At 42.3% G+C, this 22,619-nt stretch overlaps 1 protein-coding gene across 1 annotated transcript; it reads right to left on the bottom strand.

The window, feature by feature from the left end:
* Window positions 1-1,207: 1,207 nt before the first annotated feature.
* On the bottom strand, window positions 1,208-16,608 carry LOC137503086 (mannose-binding protein-like). The gene is made up of 3 exons (XM_068230536.1): window positions 16,550-16,608; window positions 12,086-12,310; window positions 1,208-1,353 (listed from the first exon to the last, which is right to left on the bottom strand). The coding sequence occupies exons 2-3, from the start codon at window positions 12,207-12,209 to the stop codon at window positions 1,208-1,210; spliced, it is 270 nt and encodes an 89-aa protein (XP_068086637.1). The 5' UTR covers window positions 12,210-12,310; window positions 16,550-16,608.
* Window positions 16,609-22,619: the final 6,011 nt, after the last annotated feature.

The raw sequence follows: 22,619 nt of genomic DNA on the forward strand, positions 1-22,619 counted from the left end.
CAAAATCCATAACCATTTGAGTGACTGATCAACAGCATATGGCGTAAGGGCACTGGGATTCCAATTGCCGAGCCAGGTAAAGATTATGCCCAACAAATGACCTCTGAAAGCTGCCTGTAGGGATGGATAATGGAAGACTTTTGCGGGCCTTCGATGAGCGAGGTTTCTTGACGTGTGTGACGGTCTGCCGTGGATCACAATTCAGGAGGCTGCTCCTCGGCAGTAGCACTTAGTCGCCGTGTTTTATTTTTACCTGGGAATGTCTCAGAACGGTACCTGGTGGTATTTTCACCATAAAACAGAGGGGATTGCGGGGACTTCATGTCCCTCATGCGTTTTCCGGTTCGTGTATTACGTTCAAAATCATGGAGATCTTTACTGAATGCCGCTCTGTTCGCAGTCGTTCCATCGCTGTACGTAGACTGTCAGCTCTACATTTGAGCACCAGAATGAAGACGGTCCCTGAGTAAAGTGTCGAACGAGTCGAGAGACAGTAGAGAAAACCACAGTTGCACACTTCTATCAACAATGGCGTGAAACCTCAATGCCCACTACATATGCCAGATGGCCTTGTATTTTATAAAAGAAGGTAACCCATTACATGTCTCATAACTTTGTTGTTTTTGAGGGAAAGCTGAACATTACGTGTCTGATGACCTTGCTGAATTTCAGGGAAGGTAGAACATCATGTGTCTGGTGACCATGTTGTTTTTAAAGGAAGGTAGAACATTACATATCTGATGACCTTGTTGTTTGTGAGGGAAGGTAGGACATTACATGTCTGATGACCTTGTTGTTTTTAAAGGAAGGTAGAACATTACATATCTGATGACCTTGTTGTTTTTGAGGGAAGGTAGGACATTACATGTCTGATGACCTTGTTGTTTTTAAAGGAAGGTAGAACATTACCTATCTGATGACCTTGTTGTTTTTAAGGGAAGGTAGAACATTACATATCTGATGACCTTGTTGTTTTTGAGGGAAGGTAGGACATTACATGTCTGATGACCTTGTTGTTTTTAAACGGACGTAGAACATTATATGTCTGATGACCTTGCTGTTTTTAAGGGAAGGTAGAACATCACACGTCTGATGACCTCGTTGTTCTGTAAACTTTCCCTGCAGTGAGTGTTGAAACCAGAGAAAAAACGTCACGACTAATTTACAAGTATCTTTATTATATATCAACACTGTACATGAGATCTGTTCACAGCGGGATCTCGCAGATGAAGGGCGGGCGTTCTGCACAATCGATGTTCCACAGCAGACCTGTCTCGTCAGCAAGGGCGCACTTCCTACCAGCACTGTTATTCGGGTAACCAGGCCACCACCAACTGCTGAGTGCAGGCTCACCTGAAACACAGGACACAAGTGTCGTACAGTAGATCCATAACACTTTATCTTTCTTCAGATTATTCCAGTTATTTCCGAGGTCACTGGAACACCCCAGGCTCATTTTGGTTTTCGCCTCAGATTTACGGCCACATGGACTTCCTGACAACACGCGCATTTCTGGATGAAAATATCAACCCAGTATAGAGCGGGATTGGAACATCAGCCTTCAGGACCCCCAGAGGGTTTGGGAGTTAGAAGAGCATCCACGGTATCCCCTGTTTCTCGTAAGAGGACACTAAAAGGTCAACCACTGACTCTCACTTGAGAACGTGGTTTGACGACCACGGGTCCTCTAGCTGTGCCTGGCATTTTCCCCACTAAATTCTTGTCAGGCTTCTCTCTCTTATCTTCCTTGTGCGACCTCTCTGGGTCAACACTTGTTCTAATCCGACACCGACGTCCTTGGGAGTCTTTCGTAATCACGACCGTCGTGGGGCTTCTCTATCTTTCCGGTACTTTCAATTTTTTGAAATGTCGGACCGCTTCTGATTTGTTTTAATAGAGGATGGTTTCCCAGTGGCATTCCTATTAAAACAATATTCACTGATGTTCTACTTGACTGCACTGTTAAGCCACCAGTAATCTTATTCTAAAAATAATTTCTATTGATGGCAACAACTTACCACGTGAGTGATTCGTCAGACTGGTATTACATATTGCTATCATGAAGTCAACAAGGTCCGTGTAAATGAGATCGGAATATGTTCACAGATCCACGAATTGGAGCGATGTCAATTTTATCTACGCTTTTCACAGGCAGCTGAAGCACTTTGTGGAAATTTATAAAGAAGTCTTGGATGTTATCTCGTGCTTCAGTTTTCAATCCGATAACTTTGATGTTACGAAGCTGGTACTTCATGTCGATACGCCGTGTGCTGCCAGTTGTACTCTATTACGTGCATTTCCACATTCTGTTCCGCTCTTCTGTATTGAATTGTATTCCCTATCATTACGCACCGCGGTATTTCTATTCTGATTTGATGTACTTATTCTTACAATTCTATTAATAAATAGTCCGTCCCTTATAGGACACATTCATCGCTTTCGGTATATTTTCAACATTTTCAAGTATCGTAATTCTTATCCGTGTGTTTTGAGGTTGCGACAACATTGTTGTTTTATTTTCCCGATAAGTACGACCCCGTGGGTAGGGACCATAGAATACATCCATGGTATTCCCTGCCAATCGTAAGAGGATAATAAAATGCGCCCCAAGAGCTCTTCATTTTGGAGCGTGACTTAGTGACCGTGCTGAAGTTAGCTGAGTCCTGGCATTACTTCCACATAATTTTGTCAGGCTCCTCACGTTCATCTATCTTTGGTTAACTCTCGTTCTTGTCCGACCACGGCGATATTACATTTTTGATACCTGAGGAGACTTTCATCTCCCCCTTCCCTTTCTTAGGCCGATACCTTCATCTCTCGAAGTGTCAGACATTTTCATTCTTTTGCTCCATTAGTGGATGGCTGCCCAATTTTAGTTCCTCATCAAATACAAACACCACCATACCACCACCCAATAACTGAAAATAGTAATAAGTAACAAATGCCGACATGAAATAATGAACGAGCTGCCTCAGAAACGATGAAGCCTTGTCGGTATAACGTACCACAGTGGTTCGAGTGATTGAATAGGCCAGAGAAGAAGTTGAAGTACATGCTGATGCTCCTCAAACCAAGATCAAATCCACTATGCCTGGAGCACTGTCGTCTGAAAAAGATGTGGCACTGCCTTTTTATCCATCTGTTGACCTAAAATGTCCACTTAGTAAGAATCGCGCCGTGCTGTCAGAAACTCACAACATTATAAACGACTAGTGTTGTATGACAAGTAATTGGAAATAAGAACCACACATGTTAACGTATTTATGAAACAAAAGACAGATAGTCGTTACCCCTGGAAGTACTGAACGCTGAAAGGCATAACAGTCTATAATGATAATGTATGTATGTTAATAGTCTTTAATACATACTATGGAGATAACATGGCTTGCATAGTGCAAATGATCCATTCACTGAGAGATAGTATTTAACACTTAACAGTTCGAGATCTTGTAATGTGTAACTGGTGCCAATGATTGCCGTTTCCTCAGTAACTTTGTGTAAGGCAACAGAAGTGCCGTTGTAGCTGTGCACATCATCACACGAGGCAATCACTTCGCAGAAATGAGCGTCTGTCTATAACTGTGGAAACATTCTCATTATTTCAATATCGCCCTGAATGACAAACAAAATAGGGATTTAATACATGAAAGATCTGGCCAAGGTATCCTCACAGCCACCGATCTCTAGCACTCGGCGTGCTGGTAGCACCTGGATATCGTAACGTGCCATGCTGTGTTCCACTGAGTAACATCAGAGATAAACAAGACTCCTTCATGCGATGGTTTCCTAGGAGGTTGCTTCCCATCTGTAATTTTTCTACTTTCATTGCGCACGCCCACTGACGAAACTATGCCCATCGCGATCTGTCACCCGTAGTACACATTTTATAACAGACACGAACATATCTAAAGTCAATACAAACCAGTGAACCACCCAAAATTCAGCCAAAGTGAAGCGATGAGAATCATAATTGCGATGAACGAAATACTCAAAGGCACAGTGCCAATATCACCCCCAGTGGAGTGATAGTGTCAGACTGCACTTGTTGGTGGCTGCAGGGAATAAAGTGATGCGAAACGTGCAAGTCGAAGACTCAAAGAGCAACGGAGATTGTAGTAGCTGCAATAAGGAAGCTGAAAAGGGAGCACAGTGAGATTCATAACAAATTCGAGCACTTTCTTTTATTATAACTGAGAAGAAACGGGAAGGAGATGGCTTCAAATATCACAAAAATATGAAAATTCAAGCGCACCAGAAAGTAGAAACTGCTTCGGGAGTCGATGATGTGAAGGTGAAGAGAGCAAGTACATATGTATCGATTAGTTAACCTGAGGTCAACTGAAGACACCGCGGTTCACTTCTAGACGTCATCTGTTCAGAAGAAAACATTTCCGGGATAAAATCGCAGAGACTATTAGAACAGCGAAGTTGGCTTTGGTCGTCTTACTATCGACGATGTCACTACTTGGTCTGAGGTTCAGGAGGTTCCGTAGTCGTTATCAAGGATATGGATGTTATTGCCACACAACTTTCATTCAATGTCTCTGAAGTGTTAGCATCTCAATTTGTAAATTACTGTTCACGTGCGAGTAGAGAGAGACACCATTGAGTTCTTGGCGATTACGACGAAGTTAGGAACACTACGTATCTATTACACTTTCACGACGAGACATGTGGGCACTTTTAATTAATTAATTAATAAGAGCATAGAAATGCACATGGGGAAGTGTGGGTGTTTATTCTCTGGTATAATGTAGTAGGGTTCTCTTGCGATTCTTGCAACAGGAGGAGTATTATTTGTCACACAAACTACACGAAGAGTCCTTGTTGGGTTCATGGTATTTCGTATTCTTGCATATTCTGTGGTGGTATCCACGTATCGCCAGGCTTGTCAGTGCAGAACGCACGTCGTGGTTTCCTTTTGTCTATCCTCTATCAATCATGGCATCTGTAGAGTAGAAATTCTCTTCTATATTCATCCGCTTGTCTCGTCGGAGGGTCAATAATTATTTTCTTGGCTGGTTAAGTGACATCTCAAGTCCTCATTGAAGGAAGTTTCTCTTGCAAGCCTTGAAGGCGCTTTTTTGATATTGCGAGGGCTCATTTTAGGAAGCGGACTTTTACTTTTTCTGTTGTCTCTAGAAATTCCCAGATCAGTTCCAAGTCGTACGTGATAATTGGTACTATTTTAGCGCTGAACAGAGTCATAGCTCTTATCGCTCTTTCCCTGATGTGGATCCTGTATGACGTTCCTGATGTCTCTAGAGTTAGTCCTAAGTACTTGTTCTTAGTAACATCTTGTCTTCGGTCGGTAACCTGCCCCTCTTCGAAAAACCATATGTATACTTTTTCCTGGTTTATGACGATATTTGTTGTTTTCAGCTCAAATGTTCAGTTTGTTTAAGGCTTCTTTAAGGTCATTATCGGTCTGCGAACCTAGGACCATATCATGAGGATACATACAGAGCGTCACCGATTTCATATTTTCAATGGATTTTCTGCGTCAGATGTAGCAATGTTAAACAGGGGGGGACTAACTGGGTCGCCTTGAATTACTCAATTTGTTTGAAGGATTTCTTTTGATATACTTATCCCGTCGTTTATAGCTACATTGCTTTGTGATAGGAGTTTCCTATGAGTTTTACAATTGCCTTGTCTTCTGTCATGGGGTCCATACTGTTCCTGTCCAACATGTCGAACGTGAAGACTATACAGTATTTGCCTTTGGGGTGTCTTAAGCCGCCCAGATGTCTTCTTGTAGACATTTTATAGCCTGTGAAGGTGATCGTTTCTTTCTTAATCTGAACTGATACTCTTATATTTTATGGTCAGTGAAGTTCGTTAGTCTTTCTGATATTATAATCTAGAGCAATCGCTCAGTATGAGATTCAGTTGTTGCCTTGTCCTTTCCTTTATATAATGTCTTTACTCACGATTTCCTCCAGTCCTCGGAGATTTTCCGCTTTGTAGACATTTGCTGAACAATAAGATCCATATATTTACAAGGTCTGATTGCGATGGTCTGAAGATGTGATTACATTATTTAGATCAATAATTTGAAAATCTCAAGTACAAAACACACCAAGTAGTTTTTCAACGGAGCTTTACGGACACTGGAGGAGCATCGTTTCAAAACGTATTATGTTCACGATAATGTTTCCCAGCCTGTATTTATCCCGCTCTTTTGTTGCTTGTTCCCGCTATTTTTATATCGTACTTTACAGTGTGGTATTGCTTGCATGCCCGTTCACTTTCGATCACCATGGAGGGCTACTTACCCGCAGGTGAGTGTTTCCGCGGACCTGAAAGTGAAAAAGTGATTCTTTCTGAATATTTTGCGTACGCAGTTCAACATTGGTTTTGGGACACCATCCATGGAAGTTCGAAATTACTGCGCTGGAATGCTGTTTCAGATTAAAAAAGATAGTGATAAAAAGAATCGTTTGCTAGCTGATATGGGAGCAGATAAAATTCGCTCACAGGCTTTTCACAAACTTATGAGAGAACGACCTGCTAACACAACGTTCTTCTGCTTTGATGTGCAACAGGTTCAACCGCTTCCTAAATTATCAATTGGCGAAGCGTTCTATTCGCTCCAAATATCATTTTGCGCACGGTGTGTTAGCGATGTCAGTATTCAGAATCCGAAATTTTGTCTATGGAATAAGACTGAGGCTGAAAGAGGGCAAAACGAGGTGTCATCAGCTGTCACTTCGTTTTTAGATGAGGTACATTTCGATAAATCGATCACCTGTATCAGGCTCTTCGCAGACGGATGTGGAGACCAAAACAAGAACGCATATTATCCATGCTCTAATTTATGGCTACAAACCAAAGCACCCGCTAACATTTCCATGATTGTTGTCATCTTTCCTGTCATATAGCATTCCTTTTTAGACGCAGACAAGGTTTTTCGTGTTGTAGAAAAGTTTCTTCGTAAGTGCTCTGACATCGTTACTCTCGAGGAATACCCAGAGATGTAAAACATCGAGGAAAAGAATGGTTAGAAGGGACTACAAGATCCTCGCCAAGCATTTTAACAAGACGGTGATTCTGAAGAAAAGCGAGAATAGTGGTCAGTACCACGTTACATAAAGATGGAACCGACGTACAGGTTTGATGACCCCTCAGGTACATGAACCGCCCGTAATCGATAAACCGAGAGCAGAACCTCACGCTAAAAACTGGACGTCGAGAACCTGCTGGAAACCAGATTTGAAGACAACTGGAAGGAGTTCGACAGTTTACAATTTTCTGTTTCAACGTCAGATACTGGTAGACCGACTGTAAACATCCATATGGCATTAACAATGTGTTGATGATAACTTAATTTACTGTACATGATGCGCTGTAGCTAACAATAAATTCAATAACAATAACAATCTGAACGTTTCAAATCGTATTATCTGAATAAAAGGTTGTATCAAAACGTATTTTGTTCAGCGAATTGGTTCAAAACGTATTAAGTGAAATTTTATAATTGGAGTGACGCCTTCATGTATTGGGAAATGATTCCAATCATGACTGATTCGGGAACATAACCTCAATACCCAGATTTTGCTGTTTAGAATGTTGACATGTCTTCTTTGGTTACGAAGTAAAACGTTTTTTTAACTTCCTGTAAAATTATAATCTGTGTACTTAATACGATGCTCCTCACTCGGTCTGTGTCCACTGTGAGATGCATTCGGTACTTCTAAAAATCTGGTTTCCGTTTTGTCCTAACAAGAAAGTTCTCAGCTCACACAATAGAGAACACCTCTCCCCACGTCAGGAAGGCCATCCGGCTGTGTATCTCAGCAGGATGTGATGACCAGACAAGTGCTGTTTTATCACCAACGGAACTGATCATCATTCTATGAGTGCAAACGGTAAGAACAAGGCCACACATTCTACTGATCAGAAATGAGAAAGTCTGCGACAAAACACGGGACTGCGTTTCTGCACTTGAGACTGAGATAAATCAATATCTTGGAGGAATATGAAGTTCTGGCTCTGATGTAAATGAGACCTGGTAATCTGGTAATCTAAAAAGTTGTAGCCTGCTGCCTGTTAGAACTCTTAAAGTCTGTGAGGGATCCTCCAACATTTTCACGTGTCAAAGTAAAGACATTCCCGCTCTGGCTCTGCTCAGTAATATCAATCAAGGTGATAACGGTGGTACGCGTATCCTTCTAGCTAATTCACGGCGATATAAATCCTGAAACAGAGACAGCATTTACGTACGGTCGTCATCTTTCAAAACCGTTTGTTATATATAAAAATATTGTGTTCGAGACCATCTGAACGAGTAGCGAAAAGTACATTTTAGTAGTGAAAATTGAAATGTGGATATTGTAAGCATGTTTCTGGGCCCTGCCTCACGAATTACTTCAAGTGATTCGCAGAAAATAAGGAAATGTTTAGTAAGAAATCGGTAAAACACGACGTCAGCTATAAATAGAGATCGGAGTAGCTGACAGCTGCTGGTGATTGGTAGTGTGTGTGAAAAGAAAGGTTATAAAGAGAATAATGAAATATTACGACAGGCAGTACATTTAAACAGGAAGCGACACATTCTTATTCACTCGGGCTGTTTGTCTACGAGCTTTACAAGTAATACTTATCGTCGCACATGAGTGTGTTGGTGATCAAGAAACACCCTGTACCTACTAGTTGGTAGTAACAATTCTCACAACGGTAACTCCATGACGAGGATTTCTTATTAATTAGGATGTGCATCATTAAATGCAATTCACTTCCCCTACGCGATGCAGGAGCATTCGCACCCGTTTCCCACCTGATCGACCGTCTCATGGTGAGAAACATTTCGAAGGCGTTTTTGACGGCTGCTTCGTTGTTGAACCTGTTTCGTGTCCAACATGAGCCCAGGGTACTGTTGTTGTGTGAGTGACTGCAGTCCCGTCCGAGTACTTGGACTATGGGCAACGACTGAGGGGACGAGTAAGTGGTACTGAGAGTCGGGAGTAGTATTGGGCACCTCGGACTCATGACCCTCCTTGAGTCGGGAGTAGTATTGAGCACCTCGGACATATTCTGAGTCATGGCCCTCCTTGAGTCGGGAGTAGTATTGGGCACCTCGGACATATTCTGAGTCATGGCCCTCCTTGAGTCAGGAGTAGTATTGGGCACCTCGGACATATTCTGATTCATGGCCCTCCTTAAGTCGAGTGTAGTATTGGGCACCTCGGACATATTCTGAATCATGGCCCTCCTTTAGTCGGGTGTAGTATTGGGCACCTCGGACATATTCTGAGTCATGGCCCTCCTTGAGTCGGGAGTAGTATTGGGCACCTCGGACATATTCTGAGTCATGGCCCTCCTTGAGCCGGGAGTAGTATTGGGCACTTCGGACATATTCTGAGTCATGGCCCTTCTTGAGTCGGGAGTAGTATTGGGCACCTCGGACATATTCTGAGTCATGGACCTCCTTGAGTCGGGAGTAGTATTGGGCGCCTCGGACATATTCTGAGTCATGGCCCTCCTTGAGTCGGGAGTAGTATTGGGCACCTCGGACATATTCTGAGTCATGGCCCTCCTTGAGTCAGGAGTAGTATTGGGCACCTCGGACATATTCTGAGTCATGGCCCTCCTTGAGTCAGGGGTAGTATTGGGCACCTGGGACATATTCTGAGTCATGGCCCTCCTTGTGCTCAAGAGGCGAGGACTATAGAACCAACCGTAGGTCGCTAACCTGTCAAAGGAGAGACTTTCACTTGGATTATGTGTAAGTAGATTAGCAGCCTGTCTCACAAAATTACCGAGCTGAGAATATTTTAAGCAAGCCTCCGGGAGTGAAGGATTTCCAATTCGTTTTGACAGTGCAGGATTCTTTGGAAGCAAAGAGGTGACAGAAAAGGTATTCGATATTAATCTATCGACCCACAGTAATGGGGAAAAATAACAAGTAAAGTAGAAATGGGCGAGTTAGGAAGAGTTAGGAAATAATGATATTTCGGTAAGCGGAGATTATGAGGAAGGGATAGGAGAAAATCAAATGCTTTTAACAAGTGTTGAAAAGGGATGGGCGGTGTGTGGGGTACAGAGGGAAAAAGGGAAAAAATAATGTTCTGACTTAATCTGGTGAACTCATAGCACGGTACAGGTGGAAGGAATAGAAGAGGAAATATTCATCTTGACGTCGCGAACAACCAAGCTGACAGAGTAATAAGATGAGCCTGGAAAGTTAGTAAAGGTCCTTCTGATTTGACTAAAGCAGTAATTGCACCTATTTGTAAGCAAGAGGACTGCTATAACCATCAGGGTACTTAAACGACACTGATGATGGTGATTCCTTCGTGCACCGGGCAAGGTATTCACTAGTATTTTTGGAGGGAGAAACCAATAAATGTCTTATACTCTGTTGGATGAGACCAGTGTGGTTTCAGACCTCAGAGGGGTTTTCATGGTCAGGTCTTCAGTATTCGTCACATAAGTAAAAAGTGCTATGATATGAATAGCAAGTTGTGTTTATGTTTCGTAGATCTAGAGAAGGTATATGACAGAGTACTTCAGGGAAGGATGTCACCCACACTGGGAGGATATAGGATTAAGCCTAGATTATTGGGAGCAATAACACTCACTTATGTTGGCATTGAAAGTTGAAGGTAGAACGAGTTCTTGATTCAAGGTACTTACACGGGTGGGATATGGCTGTAATCTTCAATGTTGTTGTTCGTAGTTTACAAGGATCATCTACTGGAAGGTAGGTGCAGTGAGTCCAACATTAATATTGGCATTACCAAGAATAAAGGGGCTCCCTGGCCGAGGCGATAAAGGCGTACTCGGTTCACCCGGAAGGACTTGGGTTCGAATTCCCGTCAGAAAGTCTTAAATTTTAGGAAATTAGATTTCCACTTCCGGAGGTGCTTATGGCCCTGAGGTTCACTCATCCTACACCAAAAATGAGTACCAGGTTAATTCTTGGGGGCAAAGGCGGCCGGGCGTAGAGCTAACAACTCTACCCCATCAAGTGCCGAGGTTACGAATAGTGGAAGCCTTTACCTTCCACCACTCCCAGGGCCTTCGTGGCCTGTACGGAGATGTCTTTGCTTTTTTTTATTACCAAGAATAAAGTCATGTCAGTGGGGAAGAAAGTTCCGAGAACTGAATGGCAGGTCGGAGATACAAAACTGGAACTTCTGCCAGGAAGCAAAGTGCAGCAAAATTAATGCAGTGAGCTCTTGTATGGAACGGTCTGTTTTCAGGATATCTCGTCCATACGTTAGTTGTAATATACATTGCAATAGCGAGAATGAAGTCTAGAAACACCGGGTGGTAACAATGACAGGAAGGTACCCAGAATGAGAAGATAAATGCTAAGTGATGCATAAGCTCCATTGATGAAGCGGTACTCCGGTGTTGGGGTCGCGTGAGGTGAATGGAGGATGATGGGTTACCTGCGAGAATAACGGAGTCAGCCATCGAGGGTAAGAGCAGTAGAGGAGATCAGGACTCAGTTTCTAATTATTTAAAGACAAGAGGTGTGGAACCAAACGAGGGAACAGCAGTCTATAATGATGATGTCCCTACCACGACCCCAGCGTGTCCTACTCTCTAGTTGACGTCCGTGATAAACCTGCACTCCTTGATGCAGCACATAGCCTACTCCTGTCAAAGAACACCGAGAGGTCTGCTCAAGGATTAACGTCTTCCTCCTACAGATGAATGTCCTCATACCCTCACTTTACGACTCTTTCCCTTCATTTAGACATAAGTAATATTATTCACTTTATGTTCCAGTAACTACATTCGTATGGTTTGGGAGACGCCAACGTGCCGGAATTTTATCCATCAGGGTTTATTTTATGTTTCAGTAAATCTACGGACATGAGACTGACATACCACCGAACTGAGCGAGGATCGAACCTGCCAAGTTGGGCTCAGAACTCCAGCGGCCTACAGCTTGGGCTATTGGGGGCAGGACTTCTTCATTCCTCCCCTGATTATAGGCAATACGGTGTGGTCGTCAGCCAGTGACATCACTAACTATAGCTAAATGTCGGCTTCTGTTGTTTAATATGACAAATGTCTTCCGTCCGACATTCGGTAATTCATGAGGAGAAGAGAGCTAGAGAGAACTCACCTTTCACAGACACCCAACGATCTTCACCTTCGGGCTTGTAAACTCCCATCCAGGGGATCCAGATCACACTCTCGTACATTGTAGGGAACACCTCGCTTCTCTCCCGTTCACTTTCCAACACCATGAGATCGCCTCCGTCTCTCTTGCACTGCTCCCTGGCGTCACTCCAACTCCTTGATTCAATGTACGTCTTATAACAGTTCAAACCTTCAAACAGTCGGTAACCTGTGGGCAGATAGAACATCACATTTAAATAGTTAGTTCACACTTTCAGATTTTAGATCATCCTACGAGTGAAAATGACGATCCTTCTTTACTTGTCGTACTCTTCGATGCATGACATGGTCAGGAGACACCTTAGCGTACAGAAGAGGACATAATGAACCGAAGTGAAGGACGTGAGGTACGATAGCGGAAAAGGAGAGGGTGAAACGCGGTGCCGACATGCAGCCTACTTCGCTCATAAAGCAGCAAGCGATTTGCTCAAGCCTCAACTTCGCCCTCACTCTAAATGAGCAATGTGGTGAGGTTCGGAATGAATCCAAGATTTTGCAATCTACCAGCACCTCTCCCACCCGGCTGGCCAACAATGTGATGGTGAAAATTGTTTCGACCAACGGGACGCCTTAAGCATCTTGCCCAGCAGGCGGACCAGTGCTTCTGTCTACGTGATAAACTGATTTGTGCAGCTCATTTCCGGAGCTGGTCCGTTCGGAGTATTTTCAAGATGATTTAGCTCTCTTCGTATTCCGGAGATGTGAAAAATGAATAATCAACAACATCACTGTCGTATTTTCTGTACTTGATCATGGATACTTAAATATGTGTGGCGCGTCTGAAAGTGCCCAGTTTTCAGCTGAGTAACTTGGACTGGAAATTGGACATATTAGATTCTTTATGTTGCCGGATATTCCTAACGATTTCCATAACGTTTTATTCTACGGCTACCATGTGACTTGAAACCAATGATTCCTACACCCGCCTGCTCTAATTGTATGATGATATGAATTACAATGTTTTCAATTATATCAACAGGGGTGAAGTTCAGTCCAGCATGCATTGCCTTGGGCTGGATCCAGCTGTACAGACAAGGAATGAACGTGAAACCAGGCCATGATATGCCAACTGATCTTCATTTTTCTGAGATAAATGCTTTCTAATAAGAAAACCTTCACTTGTAATGATTCACAGTTAAACATACTTCCTTCTGTAACCTTTAGCTCGTGTAATATCAACGTCCATGCTCCTTCTTCCACTCAAGCATTGCACTATGGCAGCAGTAGCACGATCATTTAAGGCCCTTCACTCAAATGAGAGGCAAAGTGGCGGTAAGTCGTGATGATTAAGCGGTGCCGAAAACCACTGGGAGATTTTGTTTTAAAAGAAGAGAATCCGAGGCAATGCATTCCATTCTTAACTTTCAGTTGATATTTCTTTAACATTGTATAGAATATAATTATTTCCTATTCTTGTTGACTTATGTTCAGATTCGGGATTTTTATAGAGATATCTGTCCGCGTGGATTGCCCCTTCTCTGGAGAGTTACGTTTCCTAACTGTCCTCGGGAGAAATTTCATCGATCTCCGTAAATTACTTTATTTTTATCAAGAAGTAATGCTAAAAATTGGTATCACACAAAAAAGCAAATTATGAGTCGGATGTGTGTCCTTTCCTCGGACAGCCTTCTCCCACTGCTCTAAATGGCTACCGGAAGATGATCGGTTATGTGTACGAAACATGCGGCACTGTCTTCAAGCGCAGTAAGACACAACGCAAGACGCACTATGTATTAATGACTTCCTCTTGAATTTAGTTGCATTTCCCCTGTTTTGTTGCCACCTCCATTTGCTCACTATTAATAACTGTGGAGCCGCCTAAATCTACATTAATCACTCATTAGAGGGGGCTTTTCTCCAACTGAAAAGTTTCTACTATGTACAGTATTTCCAATAGTTGCGAGCAATAGAACCACTAGAATGTGGTTCACATTGGATTTCTTAAAAGTGGACGACATATTACTAACTTCATCAATTGTACAACTTTTGGTTAAATTACACGAGACATTATTTTACAATATTTTAAAAGTTAAATCTCAGCGGTTGGCAACACTGCATTTATCAGTATTTCTACCTCATTACGTCTTGATTAGTCACAAAATGCAGCTGTTTTGTGTTGGCCTGCGAGGCCCTTGTTATACATTAGTGTAGAATAAACGAGCACTCACACAAAACAGGAGCACATATGACAGTCAGTAAAACTGAGAACATCAGCACTGATCAACGGCATCCACACTTGGGAAGAACCGTCGTTCTCAGACCGAATTATAATCATATTGTGAAAGAAAACAAAGTCCAGGTCATGTCGTCTTAGAACGTCCTGAACCCGCACATATTGTGCCACTCATCGGAAAGGCATCTGCAGTTGTACCAAGTAAAGTAATGAGAGTTACCGAGCGCAAGAGATAAATGGAGAACTTCTGCTTGACCACTGTCTACCTCAAGGTCTATAAAGTGCTCCCACATGTTCTCCACGTGCCCAGGGAACCGCGAGGGAAGAATGGAATAACTGACAGAGGGATGACCTATAATTCAAACTTCAGCAAGTTTTATATATAAAAAAATTCACATGATTCACGTGTCTCTTGATTTAATATTTCAGAAAAATTTCTTGATAATTATTCTTTTCATACGTAATATTGATCATCTTTATGTTTGTGTCCTTCAAATTGAAACATGGCGGGATATGCGTCACTGGTGTGTAACCATTCAGGGTTCTGTGATAGGGTGCATGTGACTTTAGGGTCTTCAAAAGGAGTAATTCTCTTTAGGGAGACATAAACAGTTATCCGCCTTAACGTTATGTTCACAGAAAAGTATGGTGAAAGAGAAGTTGTAGCAATTACAAGTTTTGATCGAATCGTTCACATACGACTTAAGTCAGAAAATGATGTTCTGAGAAAAACACGATCAAAGTTTTAGAATCTCTGCCAAACGAACACGCATATATACCGGCTATTATTTTGAAGTTATATCACTAGTATAATTCTTTCCCAGGGTTAGTACGTATTTACTTTAACTCGAAATATTGTTTATTTAGTACATATGTTTAATCACAAAAGCAACCAATAAAGTAACTGTTATGGCACCTCGCCCAATTTTATAGTCTTACTCTGTCATTTTGATGAAGGCGGTGCCCTTCAGAGTTTTTCTTAATGTTAATATTATTTAGTCAGCGAATCTACCAAAAGGGCACTTTGCAACCTCCTTCAATTTTAAAGGCTCTGCCTTTGGTGTATTTATCAATGTTTAACTTCTTCTTTAATTAATTGCTATTGGCATTTTACCAGTTTTTCTCTCTCGTTATAACGAAGGCTGTGCCTCCAACTAAAATTATCAAATGTAAAATTTATGCAGCGCAGGTTTTGACAAATTGCAAGTCATTGAATTAAACTTAACCTGGCAACGTTTAATGTAAAAATATTATCCTCTGTTTGTTGTCAGACATATAAGACGACTTGCTTCCAGGTGGTGTTGTAAGGCTTTCGACGTATTTGCTATTCAATTATTCATGTGAAAAAATATCAATGATAAAACTTTTTTTGTAAACTAAGTGATAATTTTAAATCTGTGGTTCTCACATCCTTTCTCTCCAGTGGATCCCCCAGGGGTTTTGTTTCCTATTTCAGTCAAAAACCCCTACAAGTGGAATTCTCCATTCGAGGAACGGTTACAATCCTAATGTGTACTGTTCGCAGTTCTCAAGAGCGCCCCGAATAAATTGAGGAGGGAGACGAGCCTTTCTCTGAGAGTCCTGCGGAGTTCAGCAAGAACTGATAAGGATGGTTGCTAAATTTTGTACGTATTGCAATTCACCTGGAAACAAAAGGTAAGTATGGATTCCTGGTAGTTTTATTGAAGTAGTTTCCAGTTGCTTTCCTGCCCAAAATCCTGAATCAATCTTAGATAATAATATTATGACTGCGTGCCGTAGGAAAGAGCCATAAACGGTAAGGTGCCTTACTAAATGTGCACATCCAGATATTTGTCGCATGCAAAACTGAGAAGCCACGGAATCACCTTGAGGGATGTCGAACCCACAACCTCTACGTGATAGTATCATCGGCTCGCGTGTGGGGCTGCTGTGTCGTACGCTGCGATATGTGGAACACTCACCGGGTCCCGCCACCACTTCGGACCCAAGACGCTCTCATTTCTCCTCCTACAACAAGTTTATCATATTCTCTCTACTCGTGCACTCGCTCTGCAGACTGCTGCTCCAAGCAAACACCTACACAGTAACTGCAGGGTGAGTACTTTATCTGTGGAACGTGGAATACAACGATTAAGAGCTTTACTTTTCTATCTGAACAAACTAGATCCAAATCTCCAAGAAACACATGCACGTTCGTCTCTCGTACACCACTCATAGATAATCTGATTAACTTCTTGAGAGTTTATCACTCACCTGAATGAGGACAGGACCTTGGTTTCGTAGTAATAGTAGCTGTAGTAGTTGTAGTATTTGGAGTACCGGTAGTAGTAGACGTAGCTGGAGTTGTTATAGTAGTAGTAGCTGTAGTAGTAGTAGTAGTTGGTGTAGTAGTAGTAGCTGCTGTAGTAGTTGCAGGTGTGACTGGCTTCATATATTGAGACGTCCAAGTACCTGGAACAAAAATACGCATGAAATATGCAATTTCTGATAAATAATAATCCTGAAAATCTATCGCAATCTGTGCAAATAAAATCCGTATGGAATCATTTTACGGTCTCCGACAAGGCCTACTTCAGATTATGGTTATGTTCAAAAAATCGCCTGTACCAAGATTATTAAAATAGTGCGTGTGTCTCTTACTTGTAATGATTCTATTTTGTCCAGTTGAAACACTACTCATCATGATAATGCCGCTCCAGAAACGTGTATATGGTTTGTTGTATCATTCAAGAAAGTGTAGAAAGGTTAGATTCCTTAGGTCCTTTTGAACACAATCACAAGTTTAAGAAGGAGGAGGTTAATTTTGATTTGATGACAAATAAAGATAAGTTGTTTACACTTTATATTATTACATAATACTGTATTTTCAAAGCAGAGTCATACAGAAACGGACTTGATATAATTTATATCTCCTACACACATGGCATTCATTCCAGAAGGAAACTCAGTTTGACAGCCAGATCTAAATTGCCTATTGATGCCACGCTTCCCACATCGCTGATTACCTAGTGAAATATTTCCGCGTCTGCATCAATTCATCCGTACCTGTACACCACAAAGAGATGAGCCCTATACCTAGAACATAATGTTTCTCATATTTTACTTTTCCATACCATAAAAATACTTCTTCTGCCGGTATAAATACTCCCCCAGCTATCGATTTGATCCCATCTCTACAAAAACACTCCAGTTTTGGAAGACATCCATTACGTCACTTCTCAACCATGAAACAATTCCTTATACAATATCTGGTAAATATGAATCTTATAACCACCATGTCCACGTACTTTCATTCCGCTGCCTAGTCCGCCATGTATCCTTTCTAAACAACACGCGCACTCCCAGTCCCCCCCACATAAATACCCCTTAGTTTCATTTATATTACCCTCTCCTAGAAAGTATCCCACTGATAATAACCTCCTCTCCATTCAGCTTCATAACAGATCCCACACTATGTCGTACGTTGTTCGTACCAACATAGAAAACTACCACACCCTTTCCCCATCTTCTGTCTTAACGTAATTCCTCTACCTTGGTTCCCTTTCCTCCGTGCACTTTCTCCCCGAGCCTAACTATGGAGTCCTCGATGACCAGAGTCTCGACCTCACTTATTTCATTATATCCGCTTCCCTACTAGTTTCAACAGTCTTCCCTGATGTTTGCAGACCATACCTTCTCCTCCACCATGTTCCACCCCCTCTGCCCCTCCACCTACTGTACCTTTTCTCTTACCCCCACATTCCTGAAACAAGTTCATTTCCTCCTATATCCCTCTGTCTTTACCAGCGGTTACTCACGGATACCCTAGTGATAACTGCCCTTGACTTTATCCCTTTGCCCTCAGTTTCCTCCCCCTTAAACTATTAGCATATCTGTCTTTCAGAACTTCTCCTCCCACCGCACCCTGTACATTGTTCCTGTTCTCCGTCAACAGCCTAAACACTTTTTCATACTTATCCCATATCTCCCTCCCGTCACCTGCTCTTTGTTTGGGCTATGATCGTCCAATCTCACCTCGAACTCCGTAGAGTAACGGTTAGCACAATTACTTGCAAAGCACGTGGTCTACGCTTTTTCCCACTACTTTGAGAAACGTAATGTTGGCAGGACTGCTGGTAGGTAGTTAAATATGATCACCTCGATTAGGAGTGCTGCTGGAAAGAACTGCATCACCTCGAGGCAAGGACACGAGTTCCCATTATTACCAAAAGCATTGTTCTGTAACACCACATTTCAAAGGCCTCTACTCTTTTTCTCTACTTAGCATGACTCTAACGTTACAGACAAATACTTCGGCAAACGACGGCCTGAATTGTATATTTATGGTGAGTAGAATGTTTCATTTACAAGATGGCTTCCTTTAGCAAATATTCTTCTTCGGTAATGAACGGATAGTTTCTCCTTTCATTCGTTATGTTACTTCCTAGCCACCCAAATTCCTCCACTTCCTTTATGAGTACATTTCTTAGTCTTATATCACTTGCTTCACCTGACCTTATCTACTACATTCAACTGCCCTTGACATCCTCCAATAATGACGTTCCTCCATATCCAATACTGCCTGCTCTATATGCACGTTTAACTGAAGGAGAGGCAGACCACGCACCTGCCTCGCTCGCTGACCACCGCAGTTTGTGTTACTCTTCGTTCCCTGTAATTCCAATCCTCTCAAGCATTTCAGAACGCCTAGTCCCGTAGACAATATCGAATAGGGAGGAGACTGACGCAGGCACGTTCCCTAGCAGATTGCCCCTGGACACGGAGGTGATACCGCCCACAAACACTGGGGCCCTACTTCTTTGGGGTAAGGAACACCAAGTGTGAATGAGAGTTCTATGACAACGATCAGGTCTTACCGTGTACTGGTGGATGTACAGAAGTCACCGAAACAAGCTGCTCAACTTCACTGCTATCACATGATCTTCTTTCTTGGTGGACATTCACGGCTAATTCCCATTGGTTCTCCGTCGATGTCAATCGCCGCGTATCAACCTGTAACGAATATTGAACTCTTAAGACATAGAAAATTAAAGCCCACATTCAGTTCACAATCCACTATAATTCCAAGGTGAGTATGAAGCACCCATTTGAAACAACCCTTCCTACTCACATTCCTGTTTCCTTCTTCGCACGTCACATGAGATGTCATTATGCCCAACTACCATACCACACAACCACAACTGGTGCTTTACTCGGAGTTTCGCCGCACCGTATAGTGGCAATCGGAGCCGTAACTTACGGAAAACCTATAACGTACGCCCAGAGATGCTGTTTGTTCGTTATTCTTAGATATTACTAAAACATCCCAGTTTCATTTAATTCGGTAAAATTGTTCGTGTGTTTTAGAACTGAATGTTTAAAGCACGGAATTTCGGTATTTCTTGACATCATTCTCGTGCTGTAAAAAGGGACAATATGTCAAAAAAAAATTCATTTAACAAACGAGACTTCTGATGTCTCCAAGCCCGGCTTCAGTGACCATAGTTTCGAGATAAAGGAAGTGGAGTGGACGAAATCACAATCACATATCAGAGTGAATATAACGGAGAGATTCAGGGATCGGTTCGGGAATACGGTACCGTAGACGTAGATGCGTTTCCTGCAGTGTAGCAGTAGATATGACCTGGCTGGACTTCTTCTTACGGCTCCAGGAAGTGTAGCAGTAGATATGACCTGGCTGGACTATTTCCTATGGCTCCAGGCATTGTAGCAGTAGAGGTGGCCTGGCTGGACTACTTCGTACGGCTCCAGGCAGTGTAGCAGTAGATATGACCTGGCTGGACTACTTCCTATGGCTCCAGGCAGTGTAGCAGTAGATATGACCTGGCTGGACTACTTCGTACGGCTCCAGGCAGTGTAGCAGTAGATATGGCCTGGCTGGACTACTTCGTACGGCTCCAGGCATTGTAGCAGTAGAGATGGCCTGGCTGGACTACTTCGTACGGCTCCAGGCAGTGTAGCAGTAGAGATGGCCTGGCTCGACTACTTTTTACGGCTCCAGGCAGTGTAGCAGTAGATATGACCTGGCTGGGCTTATTCTTACTGCTCAAGGCAATATCGCACTAGATATCGATTGGCACGACTTCTTCATTAAACCCAAGATGGCGGCAGTCTCCACTTCCACGGAGCTCTTTTTTTTCCTCAGGGTCTCCATCTGGGCCGGACAAACCTTTCAGACTTCATCGTAAATCAGGGGGGGGGGGGGCATTACGAGATATTTCCAGCCAGACCGATGTTCCTGGAATGATTTCTTAAAGGAATGGTCTAGTTTCTACTTTACTTATTTTCCATAAACCCACAACCTGTGTGTTACCGTTGTTATATTATTTAACAAGTTCAGTGCGGGATTAACATAGGCTGTTGTCACAAAGACAAACTGTGTGAAATGTCTGTGAAATATAAATTCAGTTAACGACTAAGTTCTAGCGCCTCCTGTGACGATCTCTCGAACTAGCTGGCTGCTTGTCTTGGGTCAAGCGTATTAGCAACATGCAGATATTATTTTAAACACGGGATTTTTCCCCAGCAATAACAACACAATCGTGAGTAATTACGTCTGCTATGAGTTACTCCATTTTCTTAAGCCGTTAGTGGTTAGCACATTCAAAGCAGGTTAGTGTTTGATGCACTATGATATCAAGGACATATTAGATTACTTCCGCAAACTGTACTGTGGTTTGAAAGATGGTTGAAATTTGAATGGTGCATGCAAATATTTATTATACACAGCACTCAGTTACGTGTATTAATCACATACAATAGTATCCATCCAACACGGAAATACAACTCTGAATTTGATAATACACGGTACCGTTATTATCCAATGTCCACTGGCGTTCCTGTGGCCATGCACACACAGGTCCAACTTCGAGCCCACAGACGATGCACAGTGATCTGTGCTCGCCAGTGAAACTGCTAGCGTCAGGGGCAAGAGAACCTGGAACAAGTACAGAGTTCAACAGTTAACCATGACTAAAATTACAGCCTAAAGGAGGTTATGACAGAAAATATGGCACTTCAATGCAGAATACTGATTTCAGCTTCCTTCGCTATCCATCCTCAGTCAAACAAACACATTACCTCAGATTGTCAGCCCCGCTTGAAAACTTTGATGGTCAGTTAAGAAAACAGCCCGCAATATTTTACTGTGTAAATTAATCGTCCGCTTCCCTTTACAATTTTAAGTATTCTGACAGGATTTATTAACATGTTCCTAAGTATTTGTTAATTATTGTGACGAGAGCTTCATGAACTTGGTTCTAAGTCCATGCTAAATGATCTTACCATTTCACGGCCCTTGATACATTTTCCTCTGTCGTGGCCAATATTCCTATAACGGAGCCTTGAAAACTACAGCCCCGACTAGTCCAAGTAACGAGTGCCTTGTGCAGAGACTCACTGTAGTTAGGGACAATGGCTGGACTGTATTTTCTCTGAACGTGAACCAACAAGTTGAAATGTAGAATGAGGAGCTCGAAATCTCTGATAATTTACAACATATCTGCGTCTACCACAGTCTGATGACCCGCAGGCTTGCCTTTACAAATTGGAAAGACATAATTCACGAAAAGAAGCCGTAGCTTGCAAAGCACATTAGCTAGGTCGGGTCTCGAATCGAGAAGTTCACTTTACATTTGGGTTTAAAAAAGGTACTCAGAATCGGCAGGAGCAGTTGCTTCTAGTTTTACAGTAAACGGGGCTTGAACCTCCCATTTTAGTACACAATGATTTTACAATACGCCCGTTGTCGGGGCTGTGAAGTACGTTACACAGACCCTTAAAGCAGAAGGGGTGTATTACTCACATAATTAGTTATACCTGGTTATCCTCTCTGTATTAGTGGAACCAAACAACAGAGGATGGGACCTTCATGAATTTTAGGGAAATGCGGACAGACTAACTGTTACAAGCTTACTAAAATTTCTAAATCCTCCCGAGTTTCACACGCATAATTTTCACATAATTACATTTCTGCCATACCTTGTTATTTACCTGCTCCCCCGCCTCCTCTCCCTTAATACACACACCAGTCAATCAGTACAAGACAACTCTATCAGCCGATGTTTCTTGAAGGATTTACTTTCATACATTTTGAGTGAATAATCAATTTGATATTATATCATTTGATGGGCTGATTGAATTGATCACAGTTTTGATAACTTCTGAATGATTAGAAGAATAACTTACTGCTGATAGGTTACCCAACTTCAAAATACCACTTCTCTCCCAGGCTGATAAAGTGCTTTTAACACCAGGGAGCAGTCCAAAATCGATGCTAGGGACTTATTGTCACGGAAGTCAAACTACTAGAATATCTGACGGT

The sequence above is a fragment of the Anabrus simplex genome, chromosome X, assembly GCF_040414725.1.
Source record: "Anabrus simplex isolate iqAnaSimp1 chromosome X, ASM4041472v1, whole genome shotgun sequence".
Taxonomy (NCBI): Eukaryota; Metazoa; Arthropoda; class Insecta; order Orthoptera; family Tettigoniidae; genus Anabrus; species Anabrus simplex.

What these genes read in the sequence shown, in the direction of transcription:
- LOC137503086 (XM_068230536.1), bottom strand. Translation starts at nt 12,209, where the DNA reads ATGGTGTTGGAAAGTGAACGGGAGAGAAGCGAGGTGTTCCCTACAATG. An exon ending in TCGTTGGGTGTCTGTGAAAG is followed by an intron (nt 1,354 to 12,085) that starts GTGAGTTCTCTC and finishes CCTGTGTTTCAG; the next exon opens with GTGAGCCTGCACTCAGCAGT.